General features: G+C 34.6%; 1 protein-coding gene across 1 annotated transcript in view; it reads right to left on the bottom strand.

Annotated features, from left to right (window-relative positions):
- The window catches only part of LOC117242508 (low-density lipoprotein receptor-related protein 2), a 38,820-nt gene extending 17,023 nt beyond the window's left edge, over positions 1 to 21,797 (bottom strand). Inside the window, exons 1-6 of the mRNA XM_033509235.1 lie at positions 21,160 to 21,797; positions 2,741 to 2,863; positions 1,685 to 1,816; positions 1,052 to 1,306; positions 523 to 777; positions 46 to 162 (exon numbers count right to left, since the gene is read on the bottom strand). Of these exons, the coding sequence (XP_033365126.1) occupies positions 46 to 162; positions 523 to 777; positions 1,052 to 1,306; positions 1,685 to 1,816; positions 2,741 to 2,863; positions 21,160 to 21,322 (1,045 nt within the window). The 5' untranslated portion in view covers positions 21,323 to 21,797. The remainder of the gene's footprint in view (positions 1 to 45; positions 163 to 522; positions 778 to 1,051; positions 1,307 to 1,684; positions 1,817 to 2,740; positions 2,864 to 21,159) is intronic.
- Between the last annotated feature and the right edge of the window lie 358 nt (positions 21,798 to 22,155).

Here is a 22,155-nt window from a genome sequence, read left to right as displayed (position 1 = left end):
GCTTGTCTAACTTTCTTGTTCATTTACAGAAAGATATTGATGTACCTATGCAAGTCGTTGAATCATTCGCGAGAACCCAGCCTGGAGGGCAATAGCAGACTCCTCCTGTAGGAGATGCTCGACATTTGTATCGACACAATAATGAAGTGCATATAACTGATGCTGTAAACAAAGAAAGCAAACAGTTATGGAGTCTCCATTTTCAATTAAATCTTTAGTATGTTTAGCAAAAATCCAATGAAGAGGTAGAGTTGTACCTGATCTGAAGATCCATATTTTAGCGTACCAATTAAAACAGAAAAGGAAATAGATATTTTTATCCAAAAACTCATTACAGTGTAACTCATAAGTTTTACACAGAATAACGCAGCACATGTGAAATTCTTTTTATTGATTCCATTGATTATATTAGAAATAAGCAGACTTTTCTTGCCTATGTTACCATGTGTTCCAATTTACAAGCTCCACGTAATATTTGATAAATATTACCAACGACTCCTATAAAGGATATATAACACTTACAACAAGTAGCTTCTTCGTCTGCTTTATCTTCACAATCAGACTTCCCATCACAAATTTGAGACCGATCTATGCAAAGTGGTTTGCCGTCAGGCGATCCCCTAGGACACACGAACTTGTTTGGAGGACAGGCGGTCGTGGTACAGGACTTTTCATCAGATCCATCGTGGCAGTCCTTGTAACCGTCACAGACGTAGGATCTTGGTATGCAAAGTGAATTCGCGCAACGGAACTGGTTGATTGCACAAGGTTGGAAGTCTGAAAGTATCAAGCTCTAATAATTCTGCGATGATTCCCTTGCAATATAATAAATCCCTAATTTCAATAAACTTGTAGTCATAAAAGATTCTAAACATAACATTTTCTCTATACACGAAAAATCATTAAAAATAGAAAATTTTTTAACTAGAAACGTCATTAGTCACAAATTTTTATATACAAAAAATCTCTAGATCTAAAAGATTCTTAGATACAAAAGAAATTGCAGCTTGAAAAATTGTGCATCTAAAGTAGATAGAAAAATGAAACATACTGCATCCCTCCTCGTCACTATTATCTCCACAGTCGTCCTTGTAATTACATCTAGCTGATTGTTCAATGCAACGCTGCGTGGAATTACACCTGAACTGATCCAACCTACAAGCTGGCTTCGCATTGTTCTCGCATTTCTCCTCATCCCGACCGTTTCGACAGTCTAGGTAGCCGTCACATTTTTTCTCTTTTGGAATGCAAAGCTCTGGTGTCGAACCACCACACCGGAAGTCATCCGGTTGGCATTTCCTGTAATCTTTTCAACGTTTCTAATTAGTAATCTGACTTAGCAATTTTTCTAATCATTTACATGACAGTACGATGAAGTTTTGGAATATTTTTTCTCATTTTTTCTTTCTCTCACATTTTTATGCACAATCTAACGACCAAGTGAAGCTACGTTACGATGCACGTGGTGGTAACGTGCTGATGTGTATCTTCTATCATTAAATATGATTCTATTATATGACTCTATTTGTGCTACATAAGAAGTTTATTAGTTTTATCTCGAGGAAAACAAAATTATGCAATTTAAAAAATTAAAAGTTACTTATGTATTATTTTCGTTACTCTTGCTGTGAATATATATTATATCTTTGTATTGAATAATTTTTATAAGTAAACAAATACTCACTGCAACCAGCTTCATCAGTCCCATCAACGCAGTCAACAGTCATGTCACATCTTTGATGGGGAGGTATACAGTAAGTCTTGTTGAAAATGTATTGACCACATGTGATCTGTCCAGCTTCACAGTCTGGTGGTGCTGCAAACAAATTCGTCGATCAATCATTGTCCAATTATCCATCATTTTCGAATATATCAATGACTTTTTGACTAGTGTTTCTCATGAATTTGCTAATTAATAGTAATTATATCATTGCCATGCTGATGTCTTCTTCAATTATTTGCACACTGCAAAAGGCACAAAGATAAAACTGATCTAATGCATTGTTATCTGAATGCCATATATTACATGTAGCTTAATTGTCAAGCAATTATCATACTAGTTGAATGGGTAATATTAGCAGAGTCTCAAGAACGAAAAGAAATTACAGAATCACTTTCTTGAAACATCTAGTAGCGATTTTAATTCTAATGAAGAGATAATTATTATGAAAAGTTTTATTTTTTTCTTTTCTATCATATAAAATTTGAAAATATATTTCTCATACTTTGAAGCACTACAAACATCGGACGACTTCCAAATTTTCATTCTAAGAAATAACTACAAATTAAATTATATTCAATTTGATATAAAGGAAGTAGTAGCTTATTTATTTGCTTATCAGTATGTATTAGCAGCAATAAAATCAACTAATCATCAATTTATAGATTATATAATCCTATACATACCGCTTACATCACTATGAACAAACTAGTGATTAAAAATCCAAGTACAAAAGAGAATCATGGATTATATAAGAATATCGAATATAATAGCAATTTTTCGTTGAACGTACTTTTTTCTTCAAGTAGCGCCGGAAATGCGCCAAAGAGGATTCGAATCTTCCTCCCGGAAGCGCCAAAATACCGGAAGTACCAGTACTACAATTTTTACATTGAATTTAACCGGACGCGGATTTTACAAGCAACAATTTCAATCTTTCCAAACTAGTTTTAAAAATGCTGGAAATAATTAAAAGAAATCAGCTTTATCAAATTTTCTATAGATATAGCAAATACTTACTGCACGATTGAAATTCATCTTCCGCACTTTCGCAATCTTTTTGGTAATTGCAAACTAAAGTGCTTGGTATGCAGGTGCCGTCCATGCATCTAAAGCTATTGATGCCACAGCCGCTGCCATCAGCTATTAAAAACAAGAGAAGAACAATTATTATTAACCTTAAGACGAATGAAAACAGAAAAAGTTCTAGGTAATCACGCAGTTTACTGATTTTTCTTAATTTCGAATTTTTTCATTTTCATTTTTCTAATATCTATCCAATGTTCTCTTCAGTTTAATTTTCGGCACTAAAAAAAAATCCCTAGTCCTCTATAGTTTATCGTTCAATGGAAAATTCATTGGTGTAATAAATAATTTGGCTGTTGATATATTATTGATTAATTTGTAACGGGGAAGTCGTTAGAAATATACAAATTATTTCTAATCTAAAAGTAACGAATTATAACAAAATAGGAATACTCATGACTTAATAACATGATGTATCAGTGGCGTGATGGGTGAAAGGTTCAATAGATGCTGGCAGCTCCATCTCGAGATATATCGAAATTCCCGCGCGAACAAAACGAGTCCCTTTCGAGGAATCGAAAGATTCCTTTTCTCTTTCGCATTTCGTCCCGCGAGAACAGGATGATCAAAATTATAGCGTTCGATTCCTGGACAAACCTGTTTCCATAGATTCATAGATAAGATATGAACTATGGATCTAGATTCTGAACGAAATAAAAGGCGTTTGATACTATGTAATTATACTTCGTAATGAATGTATTCCGCACGAAGTGAAGGAAGTAATCTAACATAATATCATAAATTAGAGTACATGCTCTCTTTCACTAGAAATAACCAAAAACATAACCAAGAAGTTGACAAATTTTGTAAACGTAATTTTGTAAAGATATAATTTTATCAATGAAGCTGTCTAATATTCTCGTTAATTTGAAATAGTAAAACACAATCATAATAGACATTTTAAAATTTTATGAACTAAATATAATTGTATAAATACGAAATTAAATGAATGTAGGATAGATATAATTGAACAACAATGTAGGATAGATATCTAATGTCTTTTTTGAAAAATTTCTAGTTTACTGTACAAATCTAGTGAATATCACTAGGAAAGTTCTTAAAGCGATGAAAGTTGATTTACTGTGTGAAATATTAATGTACGAGATGACAGGTGTGATTAACTTGATTTAACATCGTTTAAGATATCGCTGATGAGGGATTTTGTTTAAATGGATCGCAGTAGAGTATGTCAGAACACCAATTAAGCGCTTGCTACTAACTTTTCTTTAAACTAAAGAGCAGTGGGGATAGAGCAACGCAACGATTTCGAATTTTTTTCATTCAAACGGTTGACTTTCTATGAAATTTGTGGAACAAACGAGACGGGCTTCTCAACACATGAGAACAAGCCCCGTTCCCAATGCATATTGCGTGCGTGCGCGCCATTATAATTACGAGCGCAATTACGAGGGCGCAAATTACAAAATTTTAACATAAGATATTTTCACGACGAATTGCTGCGACGTTATCTAATTCATGTATCTTACTTTCTTTTTATCCTCCACTTTAAGCTTCTTTGATATTCATAAAAGGCAATATTTTTTAAATACACAACGCGTTAATAACAAACAAAAAAGTTACCATGCAAAATAAATTTAAAAAGGGTAATAAGTTTATTCTATAGAATTCCTGCTTGAAACTGTAGCATTCTGGAAAAATGTTATAAAAATCAAATTTTATTTCACAAAATTCTATACATATACTTTATGAAGTTCAATTCCAGGATAATCCAAATATCCTTCCATTGGATTTCAAATAAAATACCAACAATAACTAAAAAAAATTACTAGTCCAAAATAGAATATATCAAGAATTCGTTACGGGGCTAAATTTCAATTGAACTAATTAATCGAAGAATTTTTATGGCGTGGGGTAACGAAAAAGGCAACACGAAGAAACAGAAAGAGTATCGTCCATGGATGGGAGATAGAACGGTACCGACTGGCACCGAACAGATAGAATCTCAACGGAATCTAGCTGGAATCGGTTATCTAGCACGTACCTACCTGCCGTATATGTGCATCCTTTCAAGGATAACATCAACAGGATGCTTAGCCTTTCTCGTTCGATGACGTATGCTCAATAATATTGGCTCTTACTGTCACAAAATTACAAGGACACGTCGCCATATAGAAAAATTTTTTTGGAACTCCTGTACTAATTAAGGTTAAGATTTAGTGACTGTACTACGACACAGTGTCATTGACCGAGAAATGAGTCCAATAAGATTAATAGCAATTTTAAGAAGCGATATTTATAAGTCACACGATAGGAAGTCTAAAACCGGCAGATAGAAATATGAGATAAAAAGTATCAATGTTTTCATTTCGCGGCCATATCTGATTCGGAAGAGTTTTATTATTCCTCGTCACGAAAACAGCGAGAACGTGTTCTTGGCGGGAAGATATACGATGCTTTGCGGAACTAAGAACGGCACGTTTCATATAGCAATCGTGTTTTTATAAATATTAAGTAAGTTTTCCTGGAATTTCCAGCGAATGCTTGTAGTTTCGACAAATAAAACCTTCGATTCGTGAGAAATGTTGCTAAACATGGAATAAAACGTTGTTAAACAAACATAGAAGTAATTAAATCCCTAACAAGTTTACAAGATATGGGATATGTACATCACCTCATCTTACTTTTTATTTTCATACGTTGATGCAATTAATGTGTACTTTCATATATCCATGATCCTACTATGCAAAGATTTATGACCATATCGTATTACTGACCTATTCCAACTTCATAATTACTCTACATTCACGACTGTACTTATACCAAATTCAATTTATTTCGTTTGTAATCATTACTCAAATGTGACTCTACATTTATGGTACTTCAAAAGAAAAGAAATGTATTTTTAAATCCTATTCATTACGCTCCATTTCATCTCTATTTCAATATTATAAAAATAAAAATTCCTTGACATAACTAAAACATAAGTCCCATAAACCGAATCCAATCTAATTCAATTATATTACAGACTCGTATCTATCCTCTAACTATTTTAAATATGCACTATAAGATATCTTTTAACAAGTCGATTGAAAGGCGATGGCAACAGTCCGCTTTTCTGTGTTCTCGCGCAGGTTGCGAATTTTCTCATCTCTGTCGGCGTACATCATGAACAGAGGTGTGCTGTATCAGTAACAGGAGTGACGGAGAAGAGCAATGGATCGAACTAAGACAAGCATAGCTAAGGGGGTGACGGGCTGGAGGGGGAGCAGTGCACCGCTCGTACCAGGCGGTGCGCCCTGGTACCGACAGCACGTCGGTAGACTCGGCCAGACTCAGCGAGACTCGATCAGGAATCGTGGAGGAGAGTCGAGGAGGGGAGGAAGCCCAGAGAACTGCACTCGCCTACCTTCGTTCCACGCCACGATCTTTTTTGTACGATCCTCTCGCGACCTTCTCTAACCAAGAGCCTCGGTAGACTTCTATTGAGAAAATTACCAACAAATTTTCGAAAATTAGAACCCTGAGATCATCATTTTCAAAGTTGACTAAAATTAGAAGGATAAAAGCCATCATCCATGGATCAAAATTCGATAATTATGTTTTTAAAGAAAATTGTAAGTATCTAGCAGCTTTTCTTACATTTCCAAATTTTTCCCTATATAATTCCTTATTATCCTATTAATCATTATTATTCTATATAATTCCGCTTTCACAGTAGATTTGAAGTATCTAATAACTTTTCTAATATTTCTTTCCTTCCTATCCGAGATTCCATGGTTCTGTGTTTACGACCTGCGTGAAAATAGATAAATTCAATCAAGGTATCCCGTAATTGTCAAGCTCATCGGTTAGTCGTCCTCGAGGGAACAATTATTCAATTGTCTGGCACAAATGAGATTTTATGTTTATCAGAGTCCATGCTAGAGCGGTCAGCTGGACACATAAAGCATTCATTGTACCAATGCTACAGTCGTAAAGTAGACTGTTTTTACACGTCTGACTTTTACACGTCTCAATGATTAGAAATCACTTTCACCGGCTGTCTGATGTGAACACATATAGCCAGGCGTCTAATTACTCAGGGCTAATCTTGTAACATTGCGAGTACGATCTATAGAAGCGCTATTAAGACGGTTTACAATTACAATATATGTAGCTTCCATGGTTTTATTTCTAAGACACGTACAAGTACATCTATGGTGTGGTAATTAAATTAAGGCAGAAGTAACTCCGGTCATGATCTACTTTTTTTAACATGGCGAAGTTGGTGTCAGGAATCTGTCTTAATCTTTAATTGCTCACATGGAGACTTGTTGCTGGCCAGTTGCATTCTTCCTTCCTAATATGAACGAGTCCAATATTTAAAGTCTTACCAAAACTATAGTATACATACCAAAAACATGATATTCGTGCGACGAAAGTTCTTTTTAAATCTTTTTTTCATAATGTAAGCGCCATATTATGAGTTATTTAAATTCGTAATAAATAATCGAGGTTATTATTATACAATGGGTACCAAATGTAATATCTTTTATTGTTTCAAGTCAGCTCTCCGCTATTTTTTCGTGACTTCAGCCGTGAAAAGAGCTCGCGAGACATCGACTGTAAAAAAAGGTGGAACATAATGCCGGCTTAATAGCCGGTAATTTGCGTCTACGACGGAATCAAAGAATCTTGACGTGTCATATAACGGATGACCGATAAATACAGCCTTGTCCCGGTTATGTCGTCCAATCTAGATTCCTCATGACCAAACAAAGAAAGAAAGAGAACGATGACCCGAAATATATATACATATATCGAATATTGAAACAAGGTGCGAACGTTCAACCTTAATTCCATGCCACGCTGCACTGTCTTCTCCACTGATGCAATCGCCCTCAGCGTCGATACTAATAAGATTACGTGTTCAAAATTATTTAAGAGATAAATTGGTTACTCAATCTTCAATTTCCATCTGTTACACGATTGATATTCTTTGTCAAATACCTAAAACGTTTTACAAGTATTCTGTGTTTTCTTCAAATACCCTAAATCATTCTATTGAAAAAGGTCACTAAACACAGAAGGTTCGCAATTGTCATTTAAACTTTACGATTAAGTTCAAAGCATGCGGTGTTTATCGGACCGAATCGTAAATTTTTATGCAGATTGAAGTAATGAATATTAATCACTACTTTTAATTATTTTTAATTTATACAATGAGTTGAAAAAATATTTTAAATCTACAATGGAATTTTATATGTACATAAAAAATTAACTTGACACATGACATTGTATAGGTTAAGTAATACAAATTTTTCCCCTAGAAGTTAAACCAAATTTAATTTATATGTATTTTAGGATAGAGTTAGGAGTTAGAGTTTATCTTTTCTCTTGAAGGTATTTTGATACTGTACTTTAAGTAATATTTAGTAAATGGACATTTTATAAGGTTTCATAGAAAGCATGCCTTTAAATGGCATTAAATTTGTTTTTCCCACTACCCGTAGCGTTTATGATCATGCGATCCTTTTATAAAACTATCGCTAACCTTTTTACCTCGAAAGAAACAAAGATAAAAACGAAACAATAGTTCTTACTTGACTCAATACTTTCGTACGTCGCGCCTGTATTTGGCGCTGTTTTCGAAACTTTCAGGTATCTATGGAGAGAATTACTTTCCCTAGATTAATTAAATTCACTATATTCAAAGTAACTTATTCAACTCGATTGTTGTTTCTAGGGAGCCGGTGCTTTATGCAAATTTATATTTTTGTACGTAATAAAAAAAAATGATGTTTATACAAAAATTTGTTTCGCCCACTACATATTACAGTGAGTACTTATACTGTATGTACTATGTGCATTTCTGCATCTTAAAATTTCCCATAAATCCATGAAAATCCACAATTTTAATCATTTTAAATAAAGCATTCCCTTATGAGGGCGACAAACAATTTTGTCGAACTTCATGGGTTTTTACATAGGTGTCGTCCTATGTGAAATCTATTTATCTACAGTAGGGATTTTTAATTTTTACACGATTGAAAGAACAGTCAAAAATTGAAACTCTGTACTTAATTATTTTTGAGGTTAATACGCAAGAGATGATAAATATTTTGTGATATTTATAACTACGTTACGGATTTTCATACATTCATGGGAAATTCAAAGGCGTCAAAATATGTATGCTATCCAAAGTAGAGTATTTATTACAATACTTGGTAAACGAAGTAAACTTCTATTTAAATTCCATTTCTTTAGTTATGTTCGCAAAAACATATAAATGCCTCATAATCAACCATCTATTTACAACTCGTTTCTTTCTCAAGTGTATAGGTTAAAGTGGATAATAAATATAAGAAATGACCCGAGGGGTTGAAAAGTGGTCGCGTAGCAAATAGAATATTGTGAACGGTGCTTAAAGAAGCTCCCTTCACCCGCGGTATTAATCGAACATTCGTCTCTCCGTGGCCTTGTAGACACGTACTACAAGTACAGTAGGTATGAGTCGAACGGTTGAATGGCACACCTATTTACGTGCGTCTCGATTGCCTACCAGTCGCCATCGTTCGTTGATCCGACTTGCTCAATTCACTCAGAACTTTCGGCTTGTAATACTAGACCAACGTCTATTCATCAGCATAACCTAACCTTAATGAAAATTTCCCAATAAAGATCCTACAAAGACACAATATTTTTCTAATTCCTTTTATCACGTTATTTATACCATTAAACTACTTAAATTTTTGTTTGCCTTCGAACAGTATCATTAGGTTATAGACAACTATGATAACTTATGTCAGGTCGTCAGAATCTAAATTATTTAATTTTATTGTATATTAAATTAAATGAAGTTAAATTAAATCAAAAATTCCCCAAAATAAATAATCTAATCTTAGATTGCTATAGTCTCCACTGACCCAATGATACCAGTTAAGGGTTAAACTTATTTTTTTTTTATTAATTCTGTAAATTATTAATAAGTTCCATAATTAGTTCTAAGATATTATTGAACAGCATACAGCATTACGTGAATGATTTCTATTATTTCAGTTGCAGTGGTTGCATAAGGGGTTCTGTATTATCGATAATAATCGTTGTGGATAAAAAAGAACACGGACAAACTCTCGAGATGGCTTTGTTTCAAGCAATGAGGGTTTATTGTATGCCCGTTCCAATTTCAACCATCATAGCGCACCGCGGTGCACTTCCTTTCGTTAGAGCCGATTCCGCTTTATAAAGCCGACATCGTCAGCCTTCGATGTGCACCGCGCGTTTCTCCTCGCTAAAATATAAACTGCACAATGCAACCTATTCTCTAGCCTGATACGATTAAATCAATTTCTTTCTAATAAACTAATAAGATTGGGGTTAGGTTTTCACTAATCATTTCTGTTCGTCTATTCATCAGTAGCTTATCATTCATTAAAATTATGATATAATAAAATAGTATAAATACTTCAAATGCAATATGCTGGTATATACTATAGTATTGTATTATAGTGTATTATATTATATATATATATAAAGTTAGATGAACAAAAGAAATAATAATGAATGTACAATTTCAAATTAAATTTTGAAACCGTTCATTTGACCTGGTAATGTTAGTGTTAAGTTAGTATAGCAGCATTATTATAGTCAATATATTGAAACCTGTGATGATACCAATGTAAATATTTTTAATGTAATATAGTAATATATATTGTAATACTTTTCTGTAATTATACAACATATATACATTGGTATTATATTACAGAGTACTGTAGTAGAATATGCGATTGCAGTAGACTTTTGAAAAACATGGTTACTCGTAAATTAGAAAGGAGGAGTGATCCAATGGAGTCTCTAGGGTCGAGGAAAGAAAAGCCAAGAATCTTGAATAGACAACGCGAGGCCCGGCATTCGCATTCTTTCTCGTTGATATTCTTCGATCGTGGCTCGATGCGCCTTCCTAAAGGTTTCCAGGTCGTCCGCCACAATTCACATTTACGATGACTCTGGTTAAGTTCTATGATAGCTACCCCTGTCCCTTTTTACTGTACGATTTTTCAGTCTACAGCTTTTAAAGTCATCATTTTCGTAGATAAATATAATAACGATCACGAGCTATTTTCTTTTCAGCAAGGCCAGAAAAAAGATAAATTTTAGGATAATTCTTCCATGACAGTCGCCATTATCGTGAAAGTTCGGCTCAGAGTACAAAACGAAACACAAGGCGCGCCAAACGGAGATATCCGAAGCTATTCTACATTATCGACTTTGTCACCTTTTCACGTACTATCGTTTCTTCCTATTTTATCCTTTTCACGCAACTGTTATACCGTGTGGGGCTAGGTTAACGAATGAAATTGAATCGTGGCGGTTATTAAATCGTCAAAGTTGAGTTCAATTAGCGGACGATGAGGATAAACACTCAAGTGTTCCAAGAATAATCGCATGTATGCGTTGTATGCAATACATATATATATATATATACAATAGTATACTGAAAATTGACATAAAGAGAAAATAATAGATAAATCAACTGGTCGAGGCATACTAGCTTTGCATGCTGACATTAAGAATTGCAATTCAGTCAACGGCACTCCAGAATCGCTAGATCCGAGCTCTCTCATAATCCCATGGGTGAAAGTTGCAGTTTCCCACGCGATCGACCTGTGGACGAATCAATGGGATCTCCTGTACTTTTATCCTCTTTGTCTGTGCACTTATTCAATCGTTCATTCAACCTTGTATTTACTTACTTATCGCGCGCATAACCTATCCATCAATTATATATAACATGCACTAATCACCGATTTATCATTTAGCTTGGCTTTAATTGATCGGTTACTCGTTCAGATAAGAATGCATTTACTGTAATTGAACGTTCTGCTTAATTACCGTATGCCCATAAATATCGAAGTACGTAAGTATTATCATTCCAAGTAACGTAGCTATGTAAAAAAATATCGATCATAGGTGTAGAATACAATTTTTCTTTTAATTTATCGTTCCCGCGGAAATTATGTTTCGAAATGGGCGCGCGATGCGCGGCTGGTGATCAATAATCGACTGTACGCGCACATAGCCTGAATTTTTAAATGCCGTCTATTCGAAAACGCGTTGCCGAGGAAAAAACTTCGTTCCACAAATTCGTCTCGCTATTTCACGTGGGATCATCTGTGCAGTGGTTTCAATTATATACCATGACGAGTTTCTTATGAGACACAAAAACATCGTCGGAGATCGTCTTACGAGAGTTAACCTCTCTCACCGGTTTCCGAAAGACCGGCAATCGCGAGGCCGATATCGCAACACGCGAACCGTGCACCAGGGACATAGAAACAAAGAAACAAAGACGGAGAGAAAGAGAAGGAAAGGAAGGAAGGTGTAGAGAAGGCAGAAGGAGAACGTAGAATCGGGGAGGCATGGTCCCGCTATCCGGTCGGCCGCTAGGCCGAGGTCAATGAACCTCGATCCGCCTACCGACTTTACCTGCCAGCCTCAAACCTGCCAACCTGGCTCGGCTCCGTAGGTATCGGCCAGGATATTTCGCCTACGACAGCTTCGCTACGAAACATTTCCTGCGCGAGTTGCCACGAAATCACCGCGACAGTCCTCCATAACGAGACTTTATTCCATCTAAATTATATCTAAATATTACACACAAATAGGTTAGATTAATTCATATAAAACTTCAATGCTCAGAATTTTTAATTTGATGGGGCAGTATCGTCAATATTGTGCTCTAATCAATTGTTACATACATTGAAAATAAAGACACTTGATACGACATTTGTGTTCATAAATTGTATTAATTAACAATGTTATTGGGTCATAGGTTTTATAATAAAAATATCCAAATTTTGTTATTGTTTTAAATTTGAAAAGATTACCACTGATAGATAAAGGGGGTTAAAAGCAAATTGTTTTAAATTTAATAATAATAATTTCATTAAATATTGTTGGATTTTAGAAATGGCAATTTTCATAAATCTAGAAGAATTAAGTGAAATAATTCATTGGGAAAGTACATTGAATCATGTGGATTTTATTTTGATGAGATATATGATGTTTTAAAGAAACTAAGTTTTATTTGAAAAACATTTCATATGGGCCTCCATTTTTGAGAATGTTATACTTGAAAGATTATTGGCTTCCGTAAATTTACGTGATTTCAATAAAACAGCTCCTAAAATGTAAAAATCTTACAAGAAGTGACTCTGGGGTAGAATCAATTTTTTATGGGTACGGAGATACTAAACAACACCATTTCACTGAATAAATTTCTCGAACTCTTAGTTTTTACCCAGAGTGGAGAGTAATTCGCAATGGCACACTTTACACGGCTGAGAGCATAGCCATATACCGATTTAAGCGTTTTATTGTTGGTAAAAATACGAGACTTAAACAGAGCCGACTTTTTCATAATGAACAATAATTGCGGTCTTTATAAATTCTCTCGAAAATGTTAAACTTGATCCGCTTTAATACGAAGAACCTGTCACAAGTTCACACAGTCCATCGACCGTGAACTGGAAAGGCTCGAAAAAAAAAACGCTAAAGCAAATATAATCGTTATGGCTTCGCACATGCCATATACACATATACATCTATACTACTAGTAGCAACGTCTATGCATTAAATATTAGAGGAGCGTGCTATGCCACAGTTAAATTTCGCACCCACTTTTACCAATCGTCATTTACAATTTTACAATTCACTATACAATTAATTTCCCTAATAAAGGTCCCTAGAAAAATAGGGCAGTATTTAGTAGTATTTAGAAATTACTCTCTGAGAAATTTAGGTAGAAATAATAAATATAGAAAATACAAACAATTATGAATACGTAGAATATATGATATTACCAACATACCTGTACAGTATCTAAAATAAATATTCCCTATACATGTTATATTTTTGTTACTTACATATTCTATGTATCCATAATTTCTTATATTCCCTATACCTAATACTTTTGTCTAATCATAAAGAAGTCAAGCTTCCAAAAGAATAATTGAATTTTTTATTACATTTTTTATAAAAAGTAATATTTGTATATTTATGTATGTGAATATGTGCAAAACTTGATTAATGACTCGGACGAATATTATTAAAACCTAGATTCATATAATGCTCACTGTTACGATTATTATTAACCGGCTATCGACAGTTACCGATACTTTATGACTACGACTGGTAGTAACGGCTTTTACGACATAGAAATCGTATGCATATAGTTTAAGTATATATTGAAGAATGAACTGATTGTAGTAGCTTCAAACATCTATTCAATCAAGTAGTCGTTTATATGTGACACAACCTATACGCGAATATATACGTATAACTGAAGGTTATTAAAAATAAAACAGAAGAAGGAAGTATCACAAAATCCTTTCTAGGGATTTCTAAAAAATATTTTCACTAATCTAAATGTACTAGCGTCCCAACTTAGACGCGCTTCGTTTTTTTCTTTGAGGTCAAAGGAAACGATGTTTCCTGAATACACAAGAGGATAGCGGTACATCGATGGAAAATCATTAAATTCACGATCGCTGAAGAACCTCGGCTGAATTATTTGATTAGAAAATGCCAGTTTATTTTGCAGCAAAAATAAAAGGTATCTAGAACAAAAAGCACTCGTTTGGTCTGATTCTGAAAAAGGAATTATTTGAAAGGCTAATTAAAGATTTCTATTGGTCTAATTAAACATAATTTAAATAAGAGTATTTTACATTAATGAAGGATGTTTCTTAGCCAGTGATTTATTAACTGGTATTGCGTGCTATTCGTATTTTATTGTTATCCAGGCTGGTAGATGCTCGTGCACGATGCGCGTGCAGTTATTAGCACGAGAAAAAGAAGTAGCACGAATCAGTGGGTCGATGAAACCCAAGCACCTTGCACTCGAGAGTTGTCTGAGTTTGTAAGCTCTAATTCCTTCCTTCTTCTTCCAAAGAAGGAGAAAGTTCCTCCTCTGTTGTAGATACATACCTCGCTTTAATCTTAATCTTTGTACGATAGTATATGAATGAAGAAAAATGTATTTAATTTTGATCATTATTTTCATTATGAAAACAAAATTAAACGCATCGCGTTTCATCTATTATATTTTTAACGAAACTGAAGTCACATGCATCGTGTCTCATCTATTACTTTTATAATGAAGATGATATTAAACGCATTGCGTTTCGTCTGTTGGGGACGAGTTCAATTCTTGTTTGGAAATGCTTATGTGTCACAGTCATTACGTTACTGGAATACGATTGGCGCATTTTCTAGGAAGATAAAACGTACTTACGTATTTATTCTCTCTTGGTGATACAACGCAAAATCACTATATTAATAGACGCTTGTCTAATGCTTATCTAGTAAATAATATTGCATTGTAAAATTTCAATGTAATTGACGTAAACGAGAGAATAACACTATTTTAAGTTCAATATGTCAGGGTGATATGTATATCTGGTCATTAAGATTTTAAAAAAGTATTCCGTTGTCTAGAAATAAAAAATAAACCTTGTCAATAATAATCTTGATTAATAGTCGTGAAACATACCAATTATAAACTCTATTTGGCGGTGGTCTAATTGCTGAAATTGAATAATGTGCAATTTTTTTGAAAATTTTATTATATATATTATTTATATATTTCACGGTGTTGCAGTTACCAAAATTGGATACGAAAATACCAAAATTTTAATTAGATATATTATAGTCGCTAGACTTCATCTTTTAAAGTGTTATTAAAATTTCAGTTGAAAAATCTGTTGATCCAGCTACCGTTAATTCGCTTCCCAGAACACGGAAAGATATATACGTTCGTTTCGTGGTGCGTGTTGAAATACAATATGGCGATCATACAAAACGGGATCGAGTTACTCAGATACACGACTATACGGATCTTTTTTCATATTTTCGGGTCTTTGGATAGTTCACTGATCTTCTGGAATACAAAACACAATCCCATGCATACATCACGTTTCTTTATAATTGGAATTTAATTTCAAAAGCCATAAAAGAAAGTTTTAATTAAACTAACGATTTAACCTATAGAAATATGTTAGACAAGTGTACGATTAAGACGTTCTAATGTAGTGATACACTTTTCATTGATCTTTAAATTCAATTATCTGGCTACAAAGGTTTTCAACTGACCTCAGCCGATTTATCATTTATCATTTATTCGAAATTGACGTTTAACCTCTCAAGGCTGGGGCATTTAAATCCACGATTCGCACCAATGTGTTATCGGTTCCGGTAGCCGCGGTAGATCTACATATGTATGTAGACCGATACTTTTTTTGCTCATTTGCAGAAGCAACAGAGAAGGATTTTTTTTTCCTAGAAGAAATCTAACGAACCGAACGAATATTATACCAATTTACAAGTTCGTACTTCGTCTTATCATTTACCATAAATAAAAATAAGTATAAAAGGAAAAAAAGAATGTAAGTCTCAATGAAGTTTCATTAAATACAGCTTGTTCACATAAATATTAATTGCGATTTTTTACTAAATAATGTATGTATTATAATATAATAAATAAAACTTAAATATATAATATTAGTACTAGTTCGATTAAAGTTCATTCATACTTCCACTATCTATCCACTTATGTTTTGTCCTTGACTCTACATAGAATATTTCTACAGGGTTCTTATGCATATAGAGCCTTGTACTTAATTAAACTGAGATTACATTGGTTCAGTAACTTTCCAGTCCAGTGATCCAATCCAGCATCGAATCGTAACAAGAATAACGTGGACAGTATTTTCATTTCAGTACAGTACCGTCATTCCAGTGAACAATCCAGTCCAACGACTGTATTGAAAGTTTCCAATCGACTGTTCATCCCCAGCATTACTGGAAACATATAGAGATCCAGTACTGGCTGAAGTGTAGTAATGTATCTAATTTAACACTTCAAGAATGTAAACATTGATCGATTTCTAGTCAATCAACTGAAATATAATCGTTTGATCCAGCGACTGGACTAATGTAAAGCCAGCTTTATTATTGTTAACAAATTTAATGAAAATAAAATAAAGATCTAGCAATAATGATAACTTTCGTTGTACATTTGCAAAGTAGTTCAATTTACTAACAGCGATGTATAGCGACACCAAATGGAGATGGACCAAGATGGCGGTCAATTACGAGATTTTAGAGTATAACTCTGCTAAGAAGGAAAATTTTCGTGAAACATTATAAAACAAAGCTTAGAAGAAGCCCAAGGTATGGGAGTCCTCGAGAATTCGGAGCATTCTCCTTCGTCGTGTTTACTACGAGTTCGAAAAACCGGTTTTTCTCTCTCAACAAAACTTGGACCTGTGCGAATGGCGCATTAGATGCAGCGCGTCACGGTAGCCCTCGATCGTATCGATCATTCGATCGTTCAAGTGAGTACTTAATAAAATCTAATTAGATATAATCAATCCAAGGAAGGAAAGAAAAATCCAAAAAGGAAGAAAAACCTCACCGGTAGAATAGCATTTCAAAATCTCGAGATCTTTCCGTTGTCGTTTGAAATAAGTAATTACTAATTTATAATAATCTCAATTTGTCTGTTGAAATCATACAGCTATATTTTACGGTTTGGTGAAAAAATTTCACGTGAAATCGTCGAATAGAAACGGAGGAGCTTGTGTAGAACTAGCACGTCGTTCGGTTCTCAAAAAAATCACGATCAGTTTACACGCAAACTAAGGCTACAAGTGGAACCGGTTTCGTAAAGATTGCGTGGCCACACAGCATTCATCTGTGTTTATTTCGTTTGCGGCAACGATCATCGGACTGTGTTCGTTGCCTTCCGGACGGATTAGAGGATAAGAAAACGCGTCGAAACGTCCAAGACAGTTTGGCGGACGACCCACTCCTCGTTTAAGATTTCACGCATACAGTGGCTTAGGGAAGTATACAAATGCTCTCCATAGAAAACCTTCATGTGTGACGACACTAGCGCCATATTACGAGTGTTACGTACTACATATTTATCTACTTGTCTTTGCTCATCTTTTTTCAAATATTCCATGTTATTGAATTTTAGAAACTAATTTGATCCTCCTATATTATTTGGGTCGATATCTTGTAACTTCGTGTACATACATATATTTGTAAATTTTACCAATATAATCATGATGATCATATCTCAGTAGAACGCTAATGAAATTTCAAAATGTATTGTATAATACGGATGATATATTTATAAAGAAATTTTGCAATTGCGCAAATTACTTTCCCGAGCAATTGTGTATTGCAAAACATGTTATTTCTCAGCTGATAAGACATTTTAATATTCATAAGCAATGTTTGTTAAGAAAAATAAAACCGCATTACAAATATTTGCCTGTTTTACATCCGTTTGCATTTTCTTCGAGTTTCATGTGACCAGATGGTGTAACAACTTGTGCCGAATAACTGTCATTTTTCGTTGACCAAGCATAAATATGCGTATGCGCTGTGCACATAAAAAATCTGTTTTGTACATCTCATAATAAAAATTTTCATAATTTTTAACGATTGAGTTGTTCTGCTGCACTTTTATTAATCGCATTGTGCTTGGACAGAAACAGGACCGGCAATACTGCTAAATTTAACTTCTGCTACCCGGAAAGGTCAACTTGTACATTTTACCTTTCACAGAAAACTACCTTCGAATCTCGAGGTCATTATTTATCTTCTTCCTTTTCCTCTCATATATATGTATATATATATATATATATATATATATATCATTCCATATCCGCGCGCAATAAAACGCGAAAAGTTCTTTGTTTTTGTATCCAAAATACAAGCGCTTTTTTCTCTGCTTCCTCGTAAAGGAGCGTCTTAATTTGATCATAAATTCACTCTAGATATAAAAAAACATGTCCAGATATTTTTTTTCATTCGTACAATAAAATGTACAAGTTGAGGTTATGTGACAAAACATGAATTTGAGTATCCTTAATTTGCCTGTCCCTTGAATTTCTATTTTGATTTATATAGTTTTTCGAACTGTATTCAGCAAGTGAAGATTCGAAAGAAGGTTCGATGGTTTCAGTGATTTCAAAATTCCAGTAACTAACTCTTCTCTGAAGATTAAAATACCTTTACTTTGCAAATTCTTAGTTTTGCCTTTATAATTCTCCGAATCATATTTAATAAACGAAGATTCGATGGTTTCAGTGATTTCGAAATTCCAGTGACTTTTCGCAGTTTAGGGATTAGAATCGCGTTACATTGAACAAAAGTCGCGGCAGCAACGGGGTTAACGGTAAATTCAACTCGATTCGTTAACTGCATTCTCATGCGAGGTGGGATTTTTAAAAAGTCGGACGCCCGAGGAAAAGCACATGCGATAAGTCGTACACCTAGCGGGGAGCAGAGAAAGCAGTGGCCGGAGATGCCTCGATGCAAAAACGACCGCAATCTCGACGGTATAGCATTTGTAACAGAACCAGAATTAGATCGAGAATGGCCACTCTAACCATTTCTAAAATTTCACGCCGCTGCAACCAACCAACTCCATTTAAAACCAGAAATTCAAAAATTATAAAAGAATATGCATAAGATGAAAATAGGTTGTTTGAACAATCTAAAAAACTTCTTTCTGTACAATTGTATTTAAGTAGATTTGTTGTTAATTAATTAATTAAAGCACAAACAATAAATAAATACACGTTTCTCGAAAATTAAAAGACGTTTCAATATCGAGAGTAATAATGGCCTTGAAAGGGGTCATAAAAGTAATTTTGAGGTCATCAGCGGTTGCGTCACCCTATAATTTTTTTAGCATCCTCATTCACAGTAATCAGCTCTTTTCTCGCATTATCAATTGTTTGTCATCCTTCGGGATATTTTTCATACACATATGAAAAGAGAACGAGATTATTTTAACATGTTGATTGCCACGCGAATCCTCTATATTTTGCACACTTTGCGGGAGCCACGATAAATTGAAATATACACATCACACCACAATATTTAATTTTTGCAAAATATTACATTGTATTTACACACCATTTTCTGAAATGTTATCTCTTATCTAAATCATTCACATTGTTGACAATTTTTTTAATCCATGAAATTTATCTAACTTTTATCATCCTAAAAGATTTATTAACCTGGGTTATGTTAAAAGAAAACTAGAGATTCAATTAATCGATTGCGTATCAACTATGTGGTTCTAAGAAACTTCTAAGATATTCAACCATAAAACCATGCGACAGAGAGATATAAATTAAACCACATACGAGAGAAAAAAAAGAAGGGATTCAATTATTTCTTGCGCATCAAAGCAAACAAATCTTCATTCATCCAACGGAACAAAGGCCAACGAGAGTGTGTACGTATATTTGACTTTGTAGAATTGATAATTAAACATGAAACTTCGCAGAATGGTAATAAACGATAATAGTTGATAGGTTAGCTATTTGCGCTTTTTGTGCACGCAATTGTTATCATGCAACGTTCAATAAGATAAAAAAGAAGAAATAAAAACAAGATTCATAAGACCAAACAAAAATCATTTCATTAGGCTAAATTCAAGACTAAAATAAGCTGCTATTCAATAATCATTCTACTATTCTGAAAATAGTATAACTACATGCGTGGAAACTCGATAGCTGTCATCGAACGTTTTAACGGTTCCTTTCGAAGTCGCAAGGATTCATATCGAAAAACATCGATCTATGCGCGGTATGTATGCGCAGACGCTCGTGATCGCAAACAGGTTGCTGTGCAATTTCGTATAAAAATTGAACGAATTTTACCCCTTGCCTTATAATATTAAATGACAATCACGGCACGGATTATGATTACGACCCAAGACAACTTTCCTATATATAATGTTACAAAATTTCGAAACTGATACTATTTTGCAGACTATAATAGATTAACGTTTATTTAACAGATTTAATGTCGTGTGCGCCTCATATTCTCCATTGAGCTCTCCATTCGAGCTGTATTTATAATATGGGTTTATAATATGGGTCCCACTGGGTGAGACACGTGGCTTAGATAGAAAATCTTACGAGAATAATATAGCATTCACGTCGTTTCATTATATCTCTCACTCGAATTTATTGGAATTGTCTACAAAGTTGACCAGATGAATCTAATCTGTGATGCTGAGACACTGCTATTATGTCATGAAACTGCGAGGCAAGAAATTAACATGTTCAATACGATGTCGACACATATATCGATATCATCTTTTCTTAGGTATTTCTCAACAATCTAAATCTAATGTGTTCTAGCCACTTTTTAAGTAGAACTAACTAAAAAATATCTTTTCTGGTCATCATTCTGAAAGATAGTAATTGTAAAAATACTTCCCCACATTGAACGTGTTAATTGGGATACCATCGCGAGCAGTTTTTTCCCTAGAAGTAAATAATGTGAAGTAACCATCCAAGAAATGGAGATTCACTTACCCATCCTGAGGGCGGCAACCTGTGCGACACCGACTAAGACTAAGATCAGTGGAAGCCCATCGAGGACCGACCACAGGTTCTTCGTCCCAAAAGTATTCCCGGAAGAATATTTACCACCGAAGAGGAGCGTGCGTGGCCGGCGTGGCCCCGCAGCCACTGCCATCGCACAGTCCTGCTCACCGCACACTTCTCACAATTTTTGTCTCCACTGTTCTGCCGGCACCAAGATTCTTACAATGTTACACCGTTCGACTCGAGTCGAAACTGTACTTTATTAAATACACTTTAAATCAGGAAATATACAAAACAATGTGAATAGTGGGAGAAGAACGTGTTTTGTACGAGATAACGAAGAATGTTCGAAACGCAGAACTTGCGATAATTTTGTAAGTTCCTTTCTGAGGGTTAAGAAACGTTGATTGTAAAATACACTTGTTAGCAGATGTTGTAGAAACTATCTGTTGCGCGTGCGTGCTCTTCTCGAGACGAAAAGCAAATACGGTCCCTTGGTACAGGAAGGAAGACGAAGGAAAAGAAAAAAAAAGAACGCGAAAAGAGCACGAGCTACTCTCGGGTTCAGTTCATGGCTCCCACGCGCAACATCAACGCGGCCGCGGTCAGCGAACGACTAACTTCGAAGCGTGTACACGCGCCGATTACAGGGGCTCGAGACTGATGTCACCGCGCATGCGCGTGAAAGGGCTCTAAGGACCACGTGTGACAAATCCTCCACTAAGATAGGATTTAACTAGCGAATACCTGTGAACGCTGTGACATGGATATTAAATACGGCGTAAAAGGCGATCATTGGAAATAATCGATTAGCAGTCGACTTAAACGATCGATTTCCTCTATGCATACAGTGGAATGCAACAAATATTCGTACACTTGCCACAGAAAACTTTGATGCTTATATTGTACGTGTTATATAAAACATTTTGAAATTTCCTGAACACTGTAATGAGGTAAGACTCCCATGATCATATTGACAAAATT

Source organism: Bombus vosnesenskii, unplaced genomic scaffold (genome assembly GCF_011952255.1).
Source record: "Bombus vosnesenskii isolate JDL3184/JDL3185 unplaced genomic scaffold, Bvos_JDL3184-5_v1.1 scf7180000016274, whole genome shotgun sequence".
Classification (NCBI taxonomy): domain Eukaryota; kingdom Metazoa; phylum Arthropoda; class Insecta; order Hymenoptera; family Apidae; genus Bombus; species Bombus vosnesenskii.
Note: the sequence above shows the minus strand (reverse complement) of the source record. Positions and strands in the feature narration are given on the sequence as shown.